Source organism: Hirundo rustica, chromosome 1, assembly GCF_015227805.2.
Source record: "Hirundo rustica isolate bHirRus1 chromosome 1, bHirRus1.pri.v3, whole genome shotgun sequence".
Lineage (NCBI taxonomy): Eukaryota > Metazoa > Chordata > Aves > Passeriformes > Hirundinidae > Hirundo > Hirundo rustica.
Genome location: NC_053450.1, coordinates 6,229,903 through 6,254,905, shown reverse-complemented (window position 1 = coordinate 6,254,905; position 25,003 = coordinate 6,229,903). Strand labels below are relative to the sequence as shown.

Here is a 25,003-nt window from a genome sequence, read left to right as displayed (position 1 = left end):
ATAGTTTCCACATGGCAAACTAAGAACCTTATTGTGGCCTACTGTAGTCTGCAGTAAGTGACATGAGTTTCAAATGCCTGTACATGGGAGAACAAAGTCTTTTTGCATCAATAAATTTTTTGAAGTGCTAATCCTATTTCTGTTTAATGTGTTCAGAGAATGACTCAGAAGTTAGAGATTTGTGGGATAGCTATGGAATTGTTCCAGTCATCTTGGTTCCCCTGAGATGTATGTAGAGTGCATGTGTTGGATATTTGTCCATGTTTTCTGACTGGTGACCACTGAGGTGGGTTCCCTAAGGACAAGTTGCACCTGACAAAACTGGTGAACTCCTTTGATGGGGTTACAGGGTTGGTAGATAGGAAAAGCAAGTGACATCATCTACCTGGACTTGTGCAAAGCATTTTGACACTGTCCCATGTGTCACTCTTGTCTCTAAACTGCAGAGACATAGACTTGATGGATGGACCACTTGGTGGATAAGGAATTGGCTGGATGGTTGCACTCAAGAGTTGTGGTCAGTGGTTCAGTGTCCAAGTGGTGACCAATGACAAGTGGCATTCCTTGGGGGCTGCTACTGGGACCCACAGTTTGACACCTTTGTGGGTGACAAGGGCAATGACACTGAGGGCACCCTCTGCACTTAGCTGTGTGGTGCAGTTGACACACACTGGAGGGATAGGATGGCATCCAGAGGGATCTTGAGAGATTGGAGAAGTGGGGCTGTGCAAAACTCATGAAGTTCAGCAGAGCCAAGTGCAAGGTGATCCCTGTGGGTTGGGGCAGTCCCAGACCAAAATACAGGCTGGGCAGAGAATGGATCAAGAGCAGCCCTAAGGAGGATGACTTGGGGTGCTCTTGGAAGAGAAGCTCAACATGATCCCAAAATTTCCTCTCGCAGCCCTGAAACCTGGAAGATGTCCTGGGCTGCATCCAAAGCCCTGTGGGCAGCAAGTGAGGGAGGGGATTCTGCCCCTCTGCTCTGCTCTGGTGAGAGCCCACCTGCAGTGCTGCACCCAGCTCTGGGGTCCCTAGAACTTAGGATGTGGGCCTTTTCAAAGGAGTCTAGAGGAGGTAATGAGGATGACTGGGGCTGGCTGGAGCACCTCTGCTAGGAGGATGGGGTGAAAGAGTTGGAGAAGGCTTCAGGGAGACCTTATGGCATTTTCCAGTACCTAAAGGTGGCTTACATGAGAGCTGGAAAGAGACTTCTTACAAGGGCATGGCGTGATTGGACAAGTGGGCACGGCTTTAAATTGAAAGAGGAGAAATTTAGATTAGATAGTAGGAAGAAAATATTCACTAAAAGAGCAGAGAGGCATCTGGTATAGTTGCCCAGAGAAGTTGTGGAGACTTTATCCCTAGAGGTGTTCAAGGCCAGGCTGGATGGGGCTTGGAGCCACCTGTCTAGTGGAAGGTGTCCCTGCCCATGGCAAGGAGGTTGGACCTGAATGATCTTTAAGGTCTCTTCCATCCTATACTTTTCTGTGATTCTCTTCTGTGGTACTTACCGAAAAATAGCATGGTCCTCATAAAAACCTAAAATGGTGTCTCACATAAATGCTCTGTGCCTCTGCACTGCTTCTTCTCTGTCTATGTGTGCAGTTTCTGAGACCATTTTACCTGTGGTAGGTGTTGGTATTGCTGCAAATGTGGTTTTGGTAGAAAATACCAAGGGAGAATTCATCAGAAAAATGGTTAAAAGATTTGTTTCTCATTTTTAAGTTTTCTTTCTACTGATAAATGTTGGTGACAAATGCTTCAGAAGAATGAAATTCAAGACTTAAATATGGGTGAAATCTGTGCAAAAAAATCTTCTTCATGTCAGTACTGAATTCAGAGTTTTCCTGTCATTCTGGCATGTTTGCCTGCAGTCCACACTAATGCTATTACCTATTTCGCAAGATGCTGAACAAAGACATGTCCATTTCTCCATTTTTTTCAGATGTAGTCTTTATGGGGTTAGTGACCTGAGAATCTCGTTTGAAGCTGATAAATGATAAAATCATTATAATAATTGATAAATCTCTCAAACAAGCATTGGGTCACCAGTTTGGGTTTAATCTGACTAATTTGAGTAACCCAGAAGTAGTGAGAAAAACCATTTGCTTCAATTTCATTAACAGAATAGTCCTCTAAATAAAGGTCCTGTTTTTAAACTAGATTAAAAAAAAAAGTTATTAAAATTGTTAAATCCTTAACAGGCTAAATACATGAAAACCACAAATATAAGTGATTTTTGCTGACAGAAACTATTTCTTTGTTTGCATCTGCCAGGGAAAGAAAGATGCCTCTGCTGTTTATGTGTATTGATATTTCATGAATCCTAGCCTATTTTTTGTTATAAAAGAGGGGTGTGAACCAAAACAACCCATCAGTGCCCTGCCCCCCAAGCAAGACAGCTTGCTAGACCTGAAATGTATATTCCATTGCCTTTTCCCTCTTTAAAACTTTTCTGTAGTTCTGACTTCTTGAATAAATCATAATAGCGTCAGCACAGGTCAGGCAGTGCAGGTTCTGATCACATCAGCCTGGCATGGTAATGCTTGCTCACATTTCCTGTTCTGTCAGATACATTCTCATGAGCCCATGGCTAGGTCCTTTACAATTGCTTCTAACAGCCCTGGAAGGTGACAGGTTAAGTGGTGCAGCAACTCTTCAACTAAAGTGCAGAGCAGCTGGGTTTCTGTTGGAAAATAATCTGGTAGATCTCACGTTCAAAAGTATCTATTGCATTTTTTTTGAGCATCTTTGCTTACCAGGAAAAAAATACGGAGTTTCTGGTCTTTTGCTTAGTGCACAAATAGCTGAGCGTTCCTGGTGGTGTGCTTAACTGGCCTCCTCCCTAAGAGGTCTTGGTTCTTTATGATGCTCCATAGTTATAGCCATTAACTGGGAATTTTTGTTTTACTCAACCCTTGGCAGTGTCAGTTAACATGCTTAATCTCATGCTACAGATGGTTGGTCTAAAGTGTTTTTTTAGATCTGGACCTTGATAGAAGGTGGTAGAATCACCAAGACAAGCTGAATTTTGTCTGTGCCATGAAATAACTCCCGATGCTTAGTCCCAGGAGTTGTGTTCAGTTTCTCCTTGAGGCTGGTTGTGCATTTGAATAAATTTCCTTTTGTTATTAGGAAGGAATAATAGACTAATTTAAAAAAAGTCCCTGATTTAATGTTTGTGTATGATGACAGATTGTCTTACCTAGTAAGACAAAACCTTGTGGAAACTCCTCTATAGATTGCAGGCCTAGTCACCTATTTTCAAAATATGATTGTGCAAAGTCTTAGAGTTTTTTGATTTGGTCCAGCTCTGCAGAAGCCTCCAAGAGACCTGAAGTGCTGTGGTACAGAAATTAATCTGAGTTATTTAGGTGAAGCTTGAATAAGCTTTGGTAATGCTGTCTGCGATCTTGTTGTAACTGGGACATCTACTACAAATAAGGATTAGAGAGGTTTGGCTTTTATGTATCCGTATAGGAAAAGGGCCAACTTTTTGAGGTAGAACTGACTTTTAAATCAAGTTACCTATAGATAGGAGTCTATGTGGATGCTGGATGTTTAAACTGGAGGTAGCAAAATGAGATCTTTTCAGCTTAGGATATTGAGGTTAGAGTGACTTGCTATTTGATCAGCTGAATACCTCAACTGACTCTGGGTCATGTGCGAAAATGTGACCCTTAAACCTGTATTTCTGTTGTGTTTCATGCTTGAAATTCTTCAAACTTGCACAGAGCTAAAGGCGTGAAAGGTGAGCTGGCCACTCAAGGAAGGTCCTGATGTGTTGGTGGAGGGACTCTGGACCTGTCCCAACTCCGCTGTGCGGAGCCATCATGTGTGAAAGATGTTTTAGAGCTTTGTTGTGTACTTGTGAGGCAGGAAGGTGTCATCCCCCTCCTATACATTTAATGAATATGCATTATGAAGTAGTTTAGTCTCAAACCCTGATTTTGCTTTGACAGTTTCCTGAACTTGGCTGTTCTGAATTAGGTGAAAAAAATAGCTTCCCTGGATGATAAATGGAATCATGATTGTTCTCCATGAGATCAAAACTGTGGGGAATAATTATTTCCATTTTGACAGGCTACCATTTTAAAAATTGCTTGTAGGTCTACACATAAGTACTGGATAAATCTCAAAAGTTAAGAAGAAATTGTCTGTTGTTCCCCAAAGTGATACTTTAAATATATTTTCCTGAAAATTACTGACTTATGGAATTGATATCCATTTAAGCCTTTTAGCTCAGCTTTGAAAGTGAAAAGGCCTGTTTTAAAATGTCATTGTCATATACAATATATCTTATATATATATATTAATATTTTAATCACATGACTAGTTAGAAAGCAGTTTTTCATAATAGCTCAGCTCTAAGGATTTCTTAAAGCAGAAATGAGAAAATGTGGTTGCATAACCAGTGATAAAGTGCATGTGGAGGAATGTGCATGTGCATAAAGTGATGTGGAGGAACAAGCATCAATTGTAATAGCAGGGGTAACTTTTGAGCAACTTCATAGTAAAATTGACCAAGCTTTCTGCTAGGAATAAATGTTTAAAGACCTATTACCATGTTACATGAAAGAGAGTAGTTTATGGTGTAACATAGGTGCTTGAAGCACTTACCTTTCTATAGAAACTTCATCTTTCTGAGATGAATAGGAAAAACCTTGAAGTTTCTTGCAGCTTGTCTGTTCCGCACCGGGCGGATGCCGGCCTCCGGCTAGCTCAGATCTGCACAGCTACAAGATGTTCCCAGTTCGGATGGGCACGCAGGTTATCTTTACCTGCTAGCTCGGCTTCTCAGCAGCAGCTGGACTTAGTAGTGTTGTGACAGCAGCGGCAGTAGAAGAAAAGGATGGCTCTCAGCTTGTTAAAAGATGTTTCTTCAGGCCCAGCTGCGGGAAGTCCACAGCTGGTCCAAGCCTCAGGCCAGAGAGCCCAGAGACTGAGAGCAGAGAGAGTTTGAATCTCCCTCCTCCACCTTATAAGCGGGGAAGGGGTTCAAGGGGGGTTACAACAAGACAACAAATCAGGGAATTCAGGGGGTAACAAGGTGTGCCCACCCCCAAGCCTCTGACCAACCACCTCCAAAGGAAAAGAATTCCCCCCGGGGGACCTATCACCTGAAGCCCTCTCCGTATGACTTCGTAATCTGGGAGGGGGTCCCGAAGTGATAGGCGGGCTGCTCCAGAGCAGGGCGGGGACAGAGGGGATGTTCCAAGTCAGGTGAGGGGTGGGAGGACTGACACAAAACACCTTATTATACAGAAAACACAAAAGGGTTACAGAACTGGCGATACAGTGAAATGAACTATAACATAAAACTTCTTATAAAAACCTAATAAAACAATTCTCGCACCACCACAGAAGTTTGCCTTGTTTCATGTCATTCTAAGGGAAAGTACTCTGAATCTTAATTTAACGTTTTGTGTTTTTCCTAGCGACTCTGTCACAGAGAAACCATTGCAGAAAACTAGTATGTCAAGTAAGCTTTCCATGGCTTTAATAACAATGGAGTGCTTAAAGTTTTACAGGAGAGCATTTGGTCAAGCATTTATACTTTCACTAAGTATTTTAAGCTGGATGAACCATTCTTAGCAGACTTGCCTTGGTTGAGGATAAACAAGGATTACCTTTTCTATTATATCCCCTTTTCTGTAATATATACATTTAAAAATGCTGTAGCACTTGGATTAGTTTCTTTTTTTTTTTTTTTTTGTTATAATTCATATAATAGATCAAATGGTTCTGAAAAGAATACCATGTTTGAATGTTCATTGTAACTGTATTTCTCCAGAAATGTTTTCAGGGAATAGTTTCAAGCAGTGATATGGTAAGGAACAAATCTCTAAACAACTGTTCAAGTCATGTTTTGATTTGGTGATTCTGAAGAAGTGGGTGCTACGTAGTAGTGCCCATAATCTCCATTGTATGATAACTGAAAAAATGTTTCTTAAAATGAGAATTTATGAACATCTAAGACAGGAAACACTTTTGAAGCAAAAACCTTATAATTGATTTGTTGTTGTTTCTATTGTGAAAGATGTTTCCTATTAGAGGTGTATTTTAAATTGGAGATTTTTGTTGCAGCCTTTAAGATAATCTGTAAAAGGGAAACAGATACACTCTTACAATACAGTTAACCAGTATTTGCCAGCTAATGGACACCATGGTCAAGAGAAAATCCCCTATCCCAGGAACTGGAGGAATGGCTGTTGCACTGCCTGCTATATTTTACCCACAAAGTAAACCAGGGGTAGAGGAGGATGTGCTTTCAGTGGTGACAGATTTTAGGAAAAAGAACTCCTCTCAAACCTTGCATCCTTTTGCTCAAACGAATGTTATTATCAGATGATATTTTGTTCAGAGGTTACCATTTATCAATAACAGAGTATTTGGTAAGAAGTATAGCTGAGGTGCTAATTTTTCCCATTTTATGTAATTGTTTCCTCCGAAGTCGGCTAATCTGAATCTTGATATTGTTTTTGCAAAGATGCCTGTAATTTAGCTTGAGATACCATATTTGCCAAATCTTCAGAGCTGGTCAAGAAGCAAATTTGAGTTGGGGACTTTATTTTCTCTTTTATATGCCATTGTGCATAGTTTACTGGTACTTACCTAATACATTAAAAGCTGTCTTAGTGCAGAGACAATTCCTGATTTGACAAAGATGATCCAGTATAGAGTGATATTTATGGTTGACTCTTAAGAGCTCATCTGTCCTGTAGAACTGAAAGTTTCACCAGCTTGCACAGGAATACAGTGTGACATCTTTAATGCAGTGCTAAGCTGAAGCTGGTGAAGGTGAGGACTATTTTTGGTATTTGCAGCAGTTGGGAGGTGATTGTGCTGTATTGAGAGGGGTGAGTAAAGAGGGGAGTCTGGCGTGTCTGATTCTGATGCAGCAATAGTGAATGGAGCTGGTCTGACTTGGGCAGAGCAGCTCAGAAATCTATTTGTTACTGTCCAATGTATCTAAGTCAGAGGTGGTTTATAAGCCTAACTTCAATGATAAACCTGAATTTGTTCTTGTGCTCTTGGGGCAATAAACCCTTAATGTCGAACATGGGAAGCACTCATGCAACTTGTATGTGAGCAATCCTGTGTATGAGCTAACCTGGATATGCCAGGCTTACTTGCTCCTGTAACACCAGCAGATAAACAGGATTTGCTAATTTTGTAAGTAAAACTTGTTTCACTGTGTGCTGGATATGAACCTTTAGGTTTGAGTCCTTCTACTATTTGATTGAAAGCAGTGTATGAGTAATAATAGTAACTTAGTGACTGATACTTTGAGTGATTCTCTATCTATGAAATATTTCATAATAAGCATTTGATCAGATGTGAATAATTTGGTATAAAAGGGAGATACACCAATTGTTTGAACAAAATGCAATACCTGTTCAAAGTAAATAATCTGTTTTCTACTGAAAGGATTCCTTCAGTATCATAAATGGGTTTTATTTATTTATGGATCAACTGAAATGTTGCAAAGTTTTGTTATGTGGGAGCATAAATGCTTTGTGACTGCATTGTAAGCCATATTTTACTAACTTTTGTGCTTTCAAGCTACACCTAGAGGTACTGTGCTTTCATATCAGCAGAATTTCAGACTTGCAACACAAGTTTTTTGTGCTTCAGACTTGTCAAATCAAATATTTGGAGCCACAGTGCACGGGAAAGAGTAGTTCAGTGGATCTCAGGATACAGGCAATACATTTTCATGTTCATTAAATGTGTCTAGAACATGTCATCTGTGCAGTTCTTGTATAGCTTCTGTAATGTTTGACTTTGGCACTAGAGATTTCATGTTTTTTTAAGGATGCCAATTTTTGGAGGTATTAAAGTTAGATAGGTCAAGTTTTAGATTTACACAACACTAAACTATTTGGTTTTAACTAAAAGAAGATAGCAACAGTAAAAATTGTTTATTTTTGTTCCTAGAGCTTAAAAACGCTATTATGAGTAGACATAAGTAATGCTTGAAAAACTGAGGTGGTGCTCTGCTACATGAAAGCTTTACCTTGAGTTTAACTATGAACTCCTTTAAGGAAATGCTTGATGAGGAGTAATTATCTTCTCAAAGTTCAAATTTGTTAGAAATTGTTTCAATTTGTTTGCTTTCCTTAGTTATACCTTCAGAAACAATAAAATCAGAAGTCCAAGGTAAAAGGCATTTCTAGTGAACATTTGTGCCTTCAGATGTTCAACCTTCTGTTGAAATAATGATTGTAAATTAAATTGCACAGGACTCCATCAGTGGCCCTGAATCCTGAATATTCTTAGCAAGGGAAATTTCTACCTGTATCTGTTCAATCTTTCTGATTAATTTTCTTGACTATATCTTAGTACTTATATGAAAAAAACGGACAACTCTAATGAAAAAGAAAAATTAAAGGAATTGCCTGAGAATTTCTTGATGTGGCCTTAAAATTTCAGAGAAGACTGATTCATGCAATGCCTTAAATTTAATAGGTTCTGTAATAATTATTCTGTAATAATCCGTAGGCCATTTTCTCAATAGTGTTATGTCAGGTCTACATTGGGAATTGAACTTGCAACTAGTCAGGGGAGTCAGCTTATATTTTCATATTTAGTTGACCTTTAATGCTTGCTTTCTTTTTTGTCTAAAGCTGAAAGAAATGAACTGGAGCTGTAGACTTTCTGCATTGTAGGGTGAGTGTAGCTGGGCCTTTGTTCCTTCAGCACTTCCAGTGTAGCAGCAAGAGATTTGGGACTGCCATTGCCCCATTGTTAAGTCCTTTCAAATAATTCCAGATGAACAGGGAGATCAGTGCAGCCAGTCTTGGCTCTTTAATGACACAGTAGTAGAAGGACAAGCAAAAAACTTAGTAACTGTTTCATAAATTTGAGGCTACAAATCTTAAGCCTGTTTGCTGTTCAGCATCACTATATTTTATTTCTGCCTAAAACTATCTTTTTAGCATGATTGTCTCACTTCAGTTGTTGAGTACCTCAACCTTCTTATCTATTGTAATCAGTTTTCCATCATGGTTTACGGGTGGGAGTTAGGGTAACATCTTTAACCTTCCTTTTCTGGTTGGGACACCTGGAGAAGCCCTTTCTGTTACTCTTTGTGTCCTTTTCCATATTCAGTTTCAGCTTCGCTTGGGCCTTCCTCACCTCAGCTCTACACAACCAGATTTCATCTCTCTACTCTTCCCAGGTTACCACTGTTAACTTCCACTGTGCATTTGTTTCTTGCCTTTTACTTTGACCAGGCTGTCCCTGCTCAGCCATGCTGGTCTCCTGCCTGAATTCTTGCTGCTGGAAATTGCTAGCTCTTGTGCTCAGTGGAAGACTTCCTTAAAGATCTGCCAGTGCTCTTCCACTCCCTCATCCCTGGGGTCAGTCTCTCAGGGGATCCCACTGACTAACTCCCCAAAGAGCTGGAAGCCTGCTTTCCTAAAGTTCAGGAGCCCAACTTTACTCCTGATCCATATCCAATCCATGATTGCCTCCTCCAGTCTTGATGTCCCCAGTGAGCTCGTTTGCATTGGTGACCAGCAGATCTAGTAACACCTCCCCTCTGGTAGATCTGTCTATTACTTGGGTCAGGAAGTTATTCCCCATGCGTTCCAGGAGTCTCCAGGGTTGCCTGCAGCTCACTTTGCCACTCTTCCAGCAGATATTGGGGTGGTTGCAGTCCCTCAGCATGACAAAAGCCTTGAGCACGATGCCTGCTGTTAGCTGGAACAAGATGACTTTGTCACCAGGCTCCTCTGGTCAAGGATAACACCAAGGTATCCTTGAGTTCAGATACTTCTGCCTTGCTGGAGCCACTGACATTCTATTAATTGTACTGTATGGTTTTACTTAATGTTTTTTTAATTTATGATCTAATCACTTGCACCTATGACCAAAAGTTGTTTCATCAAAATATCCCTTTTAATTTGCTCATTGCTCATTAATTTACAATTAAAAATCCAATGAGGTTAATGTGCTGTCTTTTTTGTTTTGTTTTCTTACAGTTCAACTTTGTGGGAAAACTTTTGGGTCCACGTGGTAATTCTCTAAAGCGTTTACAGGAAGAAACACTGACAAAAATGTCTATTTTGGGAAAAGGCTCTATGAGGGACAAGACAAAGGTAAGGCCTGAGTATGTCAGTGGATTTTTATTATTTACCTTAAATTTCTGAGGAGAGGAGCAAACCTCATAATGAAAATTGGAACAAATAAAAAGCATAGGAGATCCTAATATTGATTATTGGGTATTGTCTCTTTGGCCAGTGAAGCCAAGATTCCACATTCAGTTGGCAAACCAAGCCAATAGATGTCAAGTAATGGAAGACTGAATTTTATGGGAGCTAAATTGCTGTCAGAGGGATACTGGAATGGGAACCAGTTGTGGCTTTTGTGTTGGTCTTCATAAGAAACAAAAAAAACCCTGCAATGCGAAATGTGTTCCCAAGGTTGTGAGATGTAGCCAATGAGTGAGCTAATTTTCATTTGTGTGCTGTTATAAGAGTTTTAGTGTGTAGTGTTTTCATAGACTCACACAATATCCTGAGTTAGAAGGTGTCTGCATGGATTGTCAAAGTCTAACTCCTGGCCTTCCGAGGAATGGAGAAAGTAATGGAAGCATTACCAACTCACGTTACGGAACTAAAATAAAATACAATAATAAAAGTGAACTTAGCGGAAAAAGCACAGAGACTTTGAAAGCTTGGTTATGGGAATCATCTTCTGTTAAAGGTGCTGATTGAAATGCTTTTTTCATCAGGTCCTACACAGAAAATTGTGACTTTTCTATTGCTTATTGCTGTTATTAGGCAACTTTATTGATAAACACAGAAAGGAAGTTTCTTAGCACTCTGTTTTCTGCATAGACTAATGGCACAGTGAATTTTCCTCTTTAGGAGAAAAGGATAGGGAATGTATCGTGCAAGTATATACTGAAAACCAGTATATGGGGAACTCAACTAGCTTCCAGTGCTAGTGGCTCATATGTTTTGAGTAATTATGCATAAGTATTTAACTGAGAAGTAGTTTCTATTCAAACTAAATATTTGAGCTGTGGAGTTTATATTCGGTTACTTTCTATTTTTAATATCTCTTATTGCTATTGACAAAACGATTTTGCTGACGGAGTCTAATCCTGCAGAGTGACCTCTTAATATTCTTGCTCTGGGTGCTCTGACAGCGATCTAGACTGATGCAGTTTTTTTAAACATCTTTATAGTTAAATACAGGTCATATTGATAATGTTATTCGTGCAAAGCAGGAATGGATTGTCACATATAAACCTCAACCCATAATTAGGGGTGTGCAGGGGAGGAGATGTAAGCTATCATTGCAACTTACGATTTTAGTAATTTAAATGGTGAAATGCTTACCTGGTGCTTACCAAATACAGGAAGCTGCAGGGGAGTGTTAGTTTTTTAGACAGCAGAACTGCTAATTATTTGATATCATGTTATCTGGTAAAGCAATGAAATTATTTGTAGTGCTGGTTTCATCCCTTGGACCTGTCAAGTACACACAGGCGAGGGGCAGCCTGAGAAAAGCAAGTGCTGCCCTTTTGGTCTGTTAATATTTTGCATGTGAATGTCAGTATTTGAGAACAGAGCTCTGCTTCACTCCATTGAACTCAGCTTTGCAGTCATTGAACTGGGTTGGGTGAAGGAAGAGGAAAGAAATAAGCTTACTTCTGAAAGACCTAGTGAACTCTTTGCTAATGTTCTTCCCTCATCTCATGTTCTGTTAGCTTTCTGTTCAAATAGCACAGTTCTGTGAAGGATGCACTCAATGGATAAAAACTGCAGTGAGAAGAGAAAATAAGTATCAAAGCAGCATAGTGATTGAAATAATATTGGTAAAAGAAGCTTGCTCTTGTGGAATATCAGATCAAACCTGTTTCTGTAGACTTGGCTTTCAAGAGAAGTGTCGTCTTCACAAAACTGGCGCACCTGGGAAAACTCTTGGAAGGATTCCTCCTTGCGCTACAGTTTCTGTATGTGAGCAGGACCTGTTAGCTCTTACTTCATGTTACTTTTTCAGTTTCAGACATCTGAACATGAATGAACAATGTCTGCAGATTCCTCTAGAGAAACTTCAACACTTGCATAACAATGTTTTAAACAAGAATGTGTGAAACCAAACTTTTTCTTATCTTCTAGGAGGAAGAGTTGAGAAAAAGTGGAGAGGCAAAGTATTTCCACCTAAATGATGACCTACATGTTTTAATTGAAGTATTTGCTCCACCTGCAGAAGCATATGCCAGAATGGGACATGCATTGGAAGAAATCAAGAAGTTCCTCATCCCTGTTAGTATTTTTTTAATGAGAATTCTGATAGTATTGAGTGGGAAACGTTGTTTCTAAAACTGAGTAAGCTGGTGAAGTTGTTCACCCACCTGCCCAGTTCAGGGGGTTGCAACTAGATGATGTTTAAGTTCCCTTCCAGCCCAAGCTGATGATTCTGAACAGTGTAAAATATTGGTCAGGTCATGTTTGTTAATTTCCCTTGTGAAAGAAATGATGATTGTCAAATACTTTACATTTTGATACAGGCAGTTACTGGGTGATTCTGTAACTGACCATACAAATCTCATGACCTAACCTACAGTAAAAGAGAAACTTACTCTTGCTTAACTAGAGTCGTATGCAAAGTATCACAGGCTACAAATAATTGTAAAAATCTGTAAAATGTATGCCTTTTCTGTTTTCTTGGTACACATGAAGCATCAGTTTTGTTTAAGAATTAATACATTTGAAGCTGTAGTATTTCTCTCACCTGTAATCCTATTTTAGCGTTGAGAATCAATACAGGTTTATCTTGTGTCTTTATTTTTATCACAAGACTAGTGGTACAGGAGCTGTCCTTTTTTTCTGGTGTATACTTCAGCTTCCATTGTATGGATGTATAAAATGACATCTGGTTTCCAGTATAATTTTGTACTCCATGTTTGGAATATGTCTAGGTACTGGGTTTCTGATGTCCTCTATAACTTCATCTGCTCTTCATGTAAGAACCAACCTTACTTCTTTGCAATACTAAACTCCTTGAAAAAATCCAGCTTCTCTTAGAAAGCGATCTCTGGAGCACTTGAGGTGAAGTGTCTGTATGTGAAGTTCCCAACTGTTTTAGCTCTTGAGTGAACATTTCTTCAGTCTTTATTGGTGATCAAAGGAATGGTATAGAAAGCAAAGCATCCTCAAGGTGCATTGACTTCTGTTTATTTTTACTGCTGAAAATGTTACCCAAGTGTTAGATTTTATTTGTGTCAAATCTGGGAAGTGTGGGGACCTGGCTAAGGAAAGTTTCCTGAGGCACGTACCTCAGCAGCTTGTAAATGTCTGAGTGGAGGCAGTGTGGCTGTGTTGGGGATCATTTGGGGATGTCTCTTGCACAGCAGTTGGTGCTGATGACTTAACAGTGCTCCTGTATGTATTTTGGGAATTACATCTTGTACCAAACCTAGTCGACATCTATGAAACCACCCAGAGAGTGGTTGGGCACCAGAACAGGCTCCCCAGGGAGATGGTCACAGCACTAAGCCTTACAGAGTTCAAGAAATAGACGGTACTCACAGGCACATGGTGGGGTTCTAGGGGTGTCCTTCCTGTGCAGGGCTAGGATCTGGACTTAAATGATCCCTGGGGGTCCCTTCCAACTCAAGGTATTTTATGAAACTAAGTCTCCAGGTGACTGGAGCTGTGTACTCCTTGAGTGTTTCTTCTGACCTGTTTTTGTCTGAATTGAGTTCATGTGCCCCAATACTACACTGTGGTATGAACCAAAGCATGATAAATGACAGTTGTCAGGGGGTTCAGCAGGAATATGTCCTGATGCGAAGGAACCCTAATGTAGATGCACTTTTAGGTTAGTTAAAAACCAAAGGTGTTCTGGGCATGATGTTCTCATCTTATAAAAAATCAAGCATCACATTGTACATGAAGCAGGTTCCAAACTACTTTTTTTCTTGATGCCTATGAAGAGGTGAATGAGCATTACTGCTGTTCAGACATGCTAACTCATCAGACAGGGGATACTGGACAGAATATTTGTAGGAATGCTGGGCTGTCATAATGTCAAAGGTTACTCTGTTCACAAGATTCAGGATTTAATGGTATGGAGAGAAAAGGGAGAATTAAGTTCTTGGCTATTCTAGACAGCAAACAGCTGCCTTCTTTATGTACAAATACATTCAATTTGATAAATACTTCTTGAACATGCTGAAAGGAAGGATATGTCTGATCCCCATGCACCCTCCATTAGAGGTCTTATTTTTCTTCATTGAGCTTGATTTCCCCAATGTTGCCATAAATGAAGTAAGCTTATCAAAACCTGATCGTTAGTGTGTTAAGCCAGTAGAATTACAGACTGATAATGAGCAATTCCATTGACTGGTTGATTATACACTTTTCCATCTTTATTTTTGATCATTGCATCTTTATTATACTGAGCTGAACTGATAATCTTTCCTGAACTGTGGATCAAGCCAACACTGTCTTAATTTCCTTTTGGCTTTTCAAATGTAAGCTTATCAGAATTGCCCTAAATGTGTTAATCTCTTTTGCATGCCCTGCCCCACCCACCCCCCCCACCCCCCCCCCCCCTTGTAGAAGCCGCTAAAGGAATAAGGAGCAGCTTTTTATTTTCTAGAACTACTGTTTGGTTCACTGCTGCCAAGTGCAACTTGGTTTTTATTTCCTCCAAAGTCTGTATCTTTCTTAAGAGATTATCTGGTTTATTTCAGGAAAGATGTTGTGATATGAGTATATATGATCATATTTGTAGTTGACATTCTCCTTACAACGTAGGGTCACTATTACTTCCTACAGTTTTAGATGCTAGACTCAATTTATGAATATAGTCTTTGTTCATCTCTCAGATCAGTGCTGAACATAACATCACATTTGGCGCTAGAATGCAGAATACAGTTTATCCTTGTGGTAGCTGACTATAGAAAAAATGCCTTAGCCTCTCATATTGGATCTTCAGATCTGTGGGCAAGCATCCTTGCATCGGAGTTTAACTTCAAGCAGCTGCAGTGGTATAATTTTATTTAAACTATTGGCATTACTCAACCCAAAACATAAAAACTGGCTTAGAAGGTTTTTTTGGCTGTGCTTACATTGTTTTGAGTCTTCCCTTTCTGCTACAGTTTCAATTGTGTCTTCTGACTTCAATTATCTTCCTTTAAATTAGCCAGTCCCTTTATTCTGGCCAGACTCTTTGATCAGCACTCTTGTTCTAGTATTAGATTGGTGTTGTGCTTGATACTGGTATCTCAGAATTACTTCTCTCAGGTCAAAAAATGAAGTACTTTCAACCTCACCTGCCCCTGACTGCTGGATTATATTCAAGGCCAGGCTGGATGGGACCCTGAGCAGCCTAGTCAAGTGGATGGTATCCCATCCCATGGCTGGAGAGTTGGAATGAGATGGTCTTTAAGGCCCTTTCCATCCTAAACCATTCTGTGATTCTATGGTTATGGCAGTTTTGCCATTAGAACTTAGTCGATTTTGCTTAATTTTTGAATCGTGGCAGTCATTTGTCTTCTGACATATGCAGCACTAATCACCCTTGGCTGTTGGTCACGAGAGTTTCCTGTTTTCCTTGTCTTTAAAGCAAAGTATAGAAATGTCTTTGAGAGAACAATCTATACCAGTTATATGACAATGTAAGCAGAATTCACAACCTTTTCCTGTAGCCTGTCCTATCTTCTGCATATTTGGTTTGTAAGATGTGGTGATGAAGTAGCTTTAAATGGCATTTTGAAGAGCTTGGTGACCTTTGGAACCTTTCCTTAAGTAAGCTGGCAGGTAACTAAGGTGTGAAAAAGGTGGCTGGAAACCTGATAATTATTGATTGCTCACTGTCAGGATAAAGGTCTACTTGAGTGCTTTGCAAAGCCACAAAGGGTTTTGTATGGATCTATCCTAACATAATATAAATAAATAGCTTTGTTAATAGTTTGAGAGATAAATAAGGTCTTAAGCTAAAATGATCCCAAGAAGAGCTGCTGCCAATGTGTTGATCCGTCTGGGTGAAAATCACAGATGAAAGTTTAGTTAGATCATGTATGGGGACTTGTGGGATGAAGATCTCTTGCATGGATCTTGATGGAAATGCACCCTCCATGGTTGAATAAAACTGTAGTTAGTCAGAGTAGGCAATTTATTCATAAAATGAGAGTATACCTGTTAAGTTGAAATTCAGCAGCAGCATTTGACTGTAATTCAAGTGCTGCCACTGCCTATGCTGTTCAGAGGAGGGATGCAGTCTAAAGGGTTTCCATGTCCATCTTCTAGGTGAGGAAAAGATTATTGTCTGCTTAATTTGACTTGAAATGTGCTGTTTCCAGCAGTGAGTATTCATAAATTGACCATCTGCTACTTTTAATTGAGGAATCCATTTCAGAGTCTAATGGATTAACACTGCAGCTTATTGTGGCTGCCTTGTACTGCCCCTTCACTCTGCCTCCTCCTGCTGCCTCTGGCATTTGTGATAAGGGCCATTTTTCCTGTGCTGTGCCCAGTGCAGCCCTTCTCTGGTAATGTGCTGCAGGAAGGTGAGAAAGCATCAGAGGGAAAAGGGACCCAACACACACAGTGGCAACCCAAGCACATCTTTGCTAAGGAATTCAATTAATTGAGTATAAATGATCAAAGGTATTTTTCTCTGAGCCTAGTTCTGAAAAAGACGTTTTGTGAAGAATACATAAAGGACATCTGATACAGGCTGTCAGAACTTTGATACTGTATGTTGGCAGTTTCTTGGCATTTTGTGTCAAGATTGAAGTTCTGTTCTATACAGGACATAGAATTTTGCATTTGTGGGCAGTTTTGGTCCAGCAACAAATAAAAATACAAAGTAGGTTTCTTGTACAGTAGCTGGCCAGAATAGTGTTCAGTTTCCTGTTTGTAGTCTGCTCCCTGCAGTGGATTATGTATTGTGTCCTGGCCATTTAATAATGGAATCTGTTTCTCAAAAGCTTCAATTACGCCATTTAAAACAGTTATTTCAATCTTCTAGACCTTTTCTATATTTGCTGTTTGGTTTGTGCTGCTAAATAGAGGATGATCTCAGGTGGGCAGTTGGGAGTTAAATTTCAGAACCTATTTAAGGCATTTTGGACAAAATGCTGTTATGGTGCTTCTTTTAACACCAGTAACTTTCTTCAGCAATGGCGAATAAAGGACAACTTTATTTCCATTTATAGAAGTCTAGGAGAAGCAGAATGTTACAAGGATAATTGAGAGATGTGAATGATAATTGAGAGATGTGAATTCATGGAAGTTTTAGGCTCCTTTCATTGCAGAGTTATGTTTCAAAGTCTGTAAGACTGCTTGACAGTCCTCTGGTCCCTGTCTAATGAATAAATGTAATAAACTCAGATTTGCAGTGAGATGCAGTTTCTTTGTCTTGTCATTAAATTTTAAAGTGGGTGGTGTTAGAACAAACCTTCCTTCTTGAAATGGGAGGATTTGCAGAAGAGCTGTTGTATCAGAAGTATCCCTTTGTTCCTGTGGGAGCCCTTAGTAATATTTTGATACTCAGTACAGATGCACCTTGTGTAAAATAGTTATCTTTAATTCACCATGCATTCTGCTTGGCTCACTTTAGGTGGAGGAGAAATGATAGAAAAACACTTAGACCTCAAGAGTTCACTGCTGGGCCTGTTTTATTCCTGTGTGCCCTGCTTGTTTCGGAGGTTGACTCAAGGTTCCTGAAACCTGTGCTTGAGAAGTATCATTAATTCTGTGTGTAAAAAACCTGAGCTTTCTTTTTGCTAGACCTTGAGAGTAGAGGATTTGTGCAGACAGAAATAAGCCGTATGTCCTTGGCATTTTTACCATTGCATATTATAGAATTTAATTTTTTCAGCTCTTCTTATTTAGATGAGTGCATGTGTGTATTGAATGAATTCCTGTGTTTATTTTGTTATTCCTGATGTTAAAAGTGTGGATTCCTAATCTAGTCCTACATTTTCATGTGCTGTTCTGAACAGTGTATTTATTCTCTACTGTTTTGCAACTCTCCCTCTCCTCTCTTTTTCCTGCTTTTAACAGTCATTCTACCGCTGGAACTGCAAACTGAATCTCTGTTCAGAATATGGGATCTTGATTTTTTTTTTTCTGGTTTCCTCCTGTCCTGCAGCATTTTAATGTTGCCATTTTAATTGGTAAAGCTACATAAAAATACATGCAAAGGGAAAGAAAAATATGCCTGAGCAAAATAAGCAGTTATGTAGAATTATTATTATTATGTAGAATTTTATAATAATGTTTGGACTGAATATTATTCCTATTTTATTATGCATATTAAAGTTTTTCAGTGTAATATTCAGCTTTTTAAGAGGAAACTTTCAGGAGCAGTGTTTGCTGACAATGGTGAGTGAACAATTTGATTTTTTTTCTCACTCTGCCTCCCCCTTGTTTTAGGACTACAACGATGAAATCAGACAGGCACAGCTTCAAGAGTTAACATATTTAAATGGCGGCTCAGAAACTGCAGAAGTTCCAGTTGTCCGTGGAAAAGCATCAATTCGAGCAAGAGGAGTACCTGTTCCTGCTTTGTCCAGGTACGTGGAATTTCATTTGAATGTGCATATTTCAGGCTTCTCCCTTCAAACACAATTGCTCCTCCAAGTAAAATACATGAATGATTCCCAAAAGAGCAAAAGGCTGGGGAAACAACTTTCATTTATTGATGAAATTTTAGTTCATTTGGGCTGAATTAACAATGGTTTTGTGGAACTTTGCTGCCTTTGTAACGAAGCAGTGCACAGCATAGGAGAGGTTCAATCCTACTGTGGGCAGCTTGATTTCTAGCCTTGAATTACTCCTTAGGTGCAGCCTGTGTTTGGGCCCTATGGAGTTCACAGCAGTAAATGTCTTACCTCGACTGACATGAATTTCAGGAGTATCTCCAGCTTACACAGTATGCTTTTCTTTTTTTATGTTGCTACTAAGTTTTCATAGTTGTGATTAAATGATACAGAAGTGCTCTGGAGGGAGAATTTGGATTTTCTTTTCTGAGTGGTATATACTTTGTGAAAAGTGGCTTTTGTTTGATTTGGGGGTAGGCAAACTGCTTTTGCTGTTTTTCTTTGTCACAGGAGATGTTTTATTTTTACTCTAGCATCCCCTATCTTCATTGCAGTACTGAGATGACAGTTTGAACTCCTTCAAGTTCTGAAGTGTGAAAACAAGCCTAAATAAAGCTCGTAACTGTTTACATTACAGAGATTGTGGCTGCAGCACCTAAATGTGCCTGTTAACTGTGGTAATGTTTTCTTCTGTTTTGTGTAGTTCTTGTTAATGCAACTTGAAACTTGCATTTCTGAATGCAAGTTATAAACTAATTTCTTCTTTCGATGCATTGCTCATAAAATGCCCTGAAGCATTTTACCTCAGATAATGCATGTTAGAAGAAGCAGCACTAGAGAAATAGTCCATTTATATAAATCTGCTTAGTTAAATGTTATCTTGACAATAACTCAAATGCAATGCAGAGTGAATCTTAATTTAAAGAAATTATTCTTACTGTAGGTTGTGTCTTGGGAGAAGTAAAAAAATCTTTCAATCACCAAATTGTTGTTCTTGTATTCTGTAATATTGTGTAAGTAATATTTTTATATTCTGCTTTTTCTTGATTTTAATTTTCTAAGTAGTATTAATTTTATATCATGGTTTACCCCTTGGCACTGTAATCAGCCATGCAAGAGTTCTTTCAAACTGGAGACCTCATTTGATTTTGGAGTTTATTTTTTTTGCATTTTTTTTAAATTTATTTTTAAATAGCTCTTTGTAACTTTGCCACAGATGCCCTTAATGATTCTGCTACAGATGCTCAGTACAGATACATTTGAAGTAATATATCAAGTTTATTTCATTTTCCATGTCCTTCAGCTAATATCTTTGGGATACAGAAGCTATTTTTTGGTTGGATTTTGTCACCAAATCTTGATAACTAATTTGCTCTGTTAGTACTTAGTATGTGCATATGTAAATAGTTTTTTAGAGTACGTTTCTAACATTGCTAATTCTGTACTCTGGATTTTGGTAAATTATTTTTTAAACTAGAGAGACACTGTTACACAGCTTACAGAATCCTGCGTAGTTTGTCTACAACTATTGAAGTGCACTCAGGGTAAATTTAAATGTTATTAGTGTTTGATTTGGAGATGACAGTAAAAGGTTGTAGTTTTGTCATCACCGTTTTTCACATATATTCTAAAGGAATGTAAAATGTGTCTGTTTTACTTGTCCTTTCTTCAAGGCTCGTCTTAAACTCCAAGACACTTTTCTCTCAAATTGAACTGCTCTGTTAGCATATTCCTTAAGTGAAGTTCAGTTCTGTTGCTACTGAGATTCTGCACCCATTGAGCTGTAGATCTCAAACTCACTTATAATGCTCTGATTCTTTTTTAGCAGAAATGGATTTCAGTGAGTAATACTTTCATTGAAGCAAAGCTTTAAAGTCTTTGTCTCAGTGTTGGATAAAAGTTTCAGTAGGCAGCATCCCTGAGATAGCCAGGAGAAGTTGAAGCAAAGCCTCAGAAGACTTGCAAAATGAAGTCTAAAACCTTGATCCTTTCCTTTCTTTGTAATCTGCAGAATGGTTTTATGATACTAGCCTTGATACATGAGACATCCTGTTGAGTGTGTTTAAGTTCCCACTTTTGAAACCTTTGTTACTCCTGAATAGTTTCAGTTAAAAAAAACCCGCTAATTTATGCCCTTTTTGCTCCTTATCAGATGTATGAGAACTTGATATAATACCTCATATCAAGTCTGTTTTTAGCTCCATAACAATTTCATTTTGTAGAAAATAGTACATTTTTGCTTGCATACAAAAATTGTAGTTTCTGTGCAGACATTCCTGTGCATGGTAAGTAATTTCCTAATGGTTGAGGTTTGGCAACTCTGTATTCTCTTTTCTGGATTGTTCCTGATTTTCTTGACTAAATTTTTATTACTTTAGATCCAAGTAAGGTTTTGCGGGTGACTGGATGGAATTTGTTCTGGAAGAGCTGTGTGTGTGTTGTGAACTTTACATTCAGGAATATTCTTTTCTCATCCTTGATCTTGGAGGATACAGCTGCTTCCTACAGCTATTTCCATTTTCCTCACCTTGCCTCAAGTTTTTGTCCCTAATACAGTTGAAGATGACCTTCAGATGTAATCACAGCACTTCTATTTTCTGCAGAGTTCATGCTGAGCACCTAAAGTATTTTGGCATAACCCCTCTTCTGTACAGCAAGAAGGGAAAGTAGTGAAAGTCTGGTTTTTATTCCTTTGTTCTAGTGGAAGGTGTCCCTGCCCATGGCAACAGAGTTGGAATTTGATCATCTTTAAGGTCCCTTCCCACCCAAACCCTTCTATGACTTTGTACATGCTAATGTATACCTCGAAGGAGGTTTTACAACTAAAGCAGCATTTCTCTAAAACCTCATGCTATTTTAAGAATAAAAGTAAGATTCAAGGGTCACTCAATTGTGACTCCAACTGAGATGTTTAAGAAAAGTGAAATTCTAGAGGATGATAATAATAAGTTTGGCTAGAAGTTCCTTGATACCTTGGGGTGGCATGGGGGGAAACATTTTGTATCACGGCTAGAAATCATTGCTAGAATCACAGAATTATTTGGGTTGGATCCACTGTCATGGCAAGGACACCTTCCCCTTGACCAGGTTGCTCAGTCCCACCCTGGCCTTGAACACTTCCAGGGATGAGGCATCTGCAACTTCTCTGGGCAACCTGTTCCAGTCTCACCACCCTCATCATAAATTTCTTCCTTATGTCCAATCCCATCCTGCCTTCTTCAACTGAAAGCTGTTGTCCCTTGTCCTATCAGTATGGACCCTGATAAAATTACTTTCTTTTCCTTATAAGCAGTTCCACTTAGTTATTGAAAAGCCACAGTAAGGTAGAGCTGGCTGACTTCACACCCCAGATTAAGAGACATTGTATTTGAAAACAATAATCTCATTAAAGAAATGGCAGATTTCTGGTTTATGCTTTCAAGAGGGTTGTGGAGCTGTTTTGGTTTTTTTTTACTTTTCCATTTATTATTCATATTTCAGTCTATGCATGGCTGGGGCCCTAATGGTTGAATGACTGTCACTGTCTGGGGAAAAAAAAACTCCTACAGGAGCTGTGAGTTAGAACTTGCTGTCTTAGAAGTAAGATGAGCTGATGTGGATCACTGCTGCAGTGTGTTCACAACTTCCAGCTGCTTTCCTGCCATGTCTGGAATGAACTGTTTTCTTTTTTTGAAGAATATTTTTTTCTTGAGAACAGGTAGGTAGTGAAGCGCAAAAGATTCTGTAGCAAAAAATATTTGACAAGGCCAGCTCAGGATCTAGGCCAAAGGCAGATATTATTAATGTTCACTGTGTTTTGTTTTAGTTTTGTTGTCTCCCACCTTCTACAAAACTGAAACATGAACATGTGTATTACTGTTTTAAAATGTAAATATGAAATAAAACTTGTGTAAGAGTGTTAACTCAATGGTGGTACTTCTGGTTTATTTCCAAAAGGATTAAAAATCAGGAATCTGAGTTGTATCCATATTTCAGTATTTTAGAGCAGAAGTACCGAAATAACAGGTCTGTTTTTTTTTCAGATGTCTAATATAAAACAAAAATATTTACTGTTTGAGGAACTTTGAATGTAGCTGGCTGTGCTCCGATGAAGATAATATATCAACATCTCATAACTAAATTTGTTAGATCTGTTTATTGAGCAGTGTAAATCCTTGCAGATATATGAATGCTAAAATTAAAGAATTTTAAGTGTTTCCTCATTGACTAATATAGTGTTTGAGAACTCGTCCTAAATTTTGCAAGTGTTTTTATTTTAAAGCTGTTCTTCCATTTAATGTTTCTAGGGGGAGATAGTGAAAATTATCTTCCTACCATAAACTGTTCTCTTTTTTTTGTTTCACTAAAAGTGAAGGAAAGCTGTAAAATGATTCTAGTTGTGATTTCATGATCAGAATAATTTTACTAACTCAGCCATCCAGTGACAGGCTAAACTTGAAATAAAAATCAGTGTTATTCTAGAGCAGAGAAGGTGCTAAATGAAATTGTGAAAGTGGCAATTGCTGAAGGCAGCTGGAGATGTGAGATGCTGTGCCTGCTACTATGATCAGGAGCAGTAACTTAGTTTGCTGGAGATAAATCCTAGAAACGCTGTGGGACTACTAGAAAGTATTAATGTCAAATATTTTTGCTAGCAAAGGCCAAAGAGGAAGTATCTAAGTTGTATAAATTGGTAAAATACTATTTCAATGGGAATCAATTATTAGATTAGTACTTGTGAATTCCTTCTGAACATCCAGAAATGTTTTGAGTCTAACATTGTGTAGCATAGTGCTAAGTGGTATTACATTTTGGTATTAGATTTTCTTGAGAATGTTTTTACGCAGAATAAATTCAGGATTCAAAAAATGAGATGTTAATCACAAAATTCAATACTTTAGTAATACTGTAAGTGGATACAGTAAGGTGGACTTTGCATTTGCACTTTTAGATGTTTGCATTTTTGGACATGAACCATCTTCTAGCGTTACTCCACAGTGTTTAAAAAGTCACCTTCTGACACTTTTGTTAGAGTCTTTTTCTCCCCTTCTTTAGTGTGTTTATAGTTTTATAAAAATCGTGCTTCACTTTGCATTTTCTTTTTCTTCATATACTGAATTGCAAATATAAGTAATGAAATAATGTCATGAGGGGAGAATTAGATTCCAAGAAAAACAGCTTTCATGACAGCATCTTCAAGGGATGATGTGGTATGTGAGTTAAATTAGATTATTCCTCCCATTTTGTAGTGGAACAAAACATATTAAATGAGTTACTGGTATTTGCTTTGCTTTGCTAGTCCATGGGACCCAGATATGCCTGTTTAATGCAAAACCTACAAGACAATTCGCCAACTTTGGGAGTAAAATTATTCAGAATTTAACAATCTAAATCCCTTGTGTGTTTAATGGAGAAGGGTTAACTTCTTCACTGGATTCACCACTGCCAGATTAATAAATTCAGGAAAATCAAACCCAAAGTGGAAGTGGTCTAGGTGCCATGAGAAGTTTGATTTGATGGTATCTCTGAATGTGATAAAACGGAGCTGGGATAAAATATGTAGAATAATTGCTCTAATTATTAGCAGTAGCACGAAGATCCTTTAATTTATACATGAGATAGTTGTAGAAGGGAAAGGGTGAAGAACAGACCCTCTGTGCAGTTTCCTCAGAGGCTTCAGAAGTAGATGGATACCCCTCAAAAGTAGTTGATTAGGAGATGAAAAGTCCAGGAAAGAATAAAATTTCAAAATCAACTTCATTCAGTTTTGTTTGGTCCAGTGTCTGGTCACCGGAGAGGAGCCCAGTACCTCCTGTTCCACTGCTCCCCTTGAGGAAGGTGTAGATTGAGCTGAGGGCACCCTCGGCCTTCTCCATTCCTCTGATGTTTCTGTTGGATCCATCAGATAAGCCTCAGTTGTCATTTGTAGTGTGAAATGCCTTAATCTACTTAATTGTTCCTGGTACGTGAATGATTCTAGACTGCTTGTCATCTTTGACATAGTTTCTGATGCACTTCAGTTTTTTTATGCTTTGTTGCTTTTTTTTTTTAATTAGGAAGGAAGCTGATTTAGGAAACAAGTCTGTGAATGTACACAGTCGAGTAGTGAAGTTTTGTGTGTACTCTTATGTTTTCTAAAATTGTATTTTCTAGTGTCCTGACCTCTGGGCCAATTTCAATTTTAGGTGTTCTATAGGCAGTCATAGGGCAGAACTTACTAGTTTATGTAATGGTAGGATATATAAATTTATATGTGTGTTTGCATTAACTCCCAAGTGTCCTTTTTTGTAAGCTGGATTTTTTTAGCTAGTTTCTTTTCTAAAACATTCAGGTTGGAATTCAGCTACAGATTAGAGTAGGCATCTGAACCTTTGTTGCAGTTTATTGAAAAATAGTGCACGCACTTCTATTTTTCCCTTTTTTTTTTCCCTTTAATTTGTCTCTAAA

The 25,003-nt window shown here is 38.6% G+C and overlaps 1 protein-coding gene across 2 annotated transcripts in view; it reads left to right on the top strand.

Moving 5' to 3' along the window:
• Positions 1 to 25,003, top strand: part of KHDRBS3 (KH RNA binding domain containing, signal transduction associated 3) — a 93,538-nt gene that overhangs the window by 29,623 nt on the left and 38,912 nt on the right. For both annotated transcript variants that reach the window (XR_005703787.1, XM_040083928.2), the window contains exons 3-5: positions 9,990 to 10,106; positions 12,138 to 12,284; positions 18,411 to 18,550. Coding sequence is in view for 1 of the 2 variants with exons in the window: in XM_040083928.2 (XP_039939862.1) it covers positions 9,990 to 10,106; positions 12,138 to 12,284; positions 18,411 to 18,550 (404 nt within the window). In the remaining variant the exon portion in view is untranslated. The remainder of the gene's footprint in view (positions 1 to 9,989; positions 10,107 to 12,137; positions 12,285 to 18,410; positions 18,551 to 25,003) is intronic.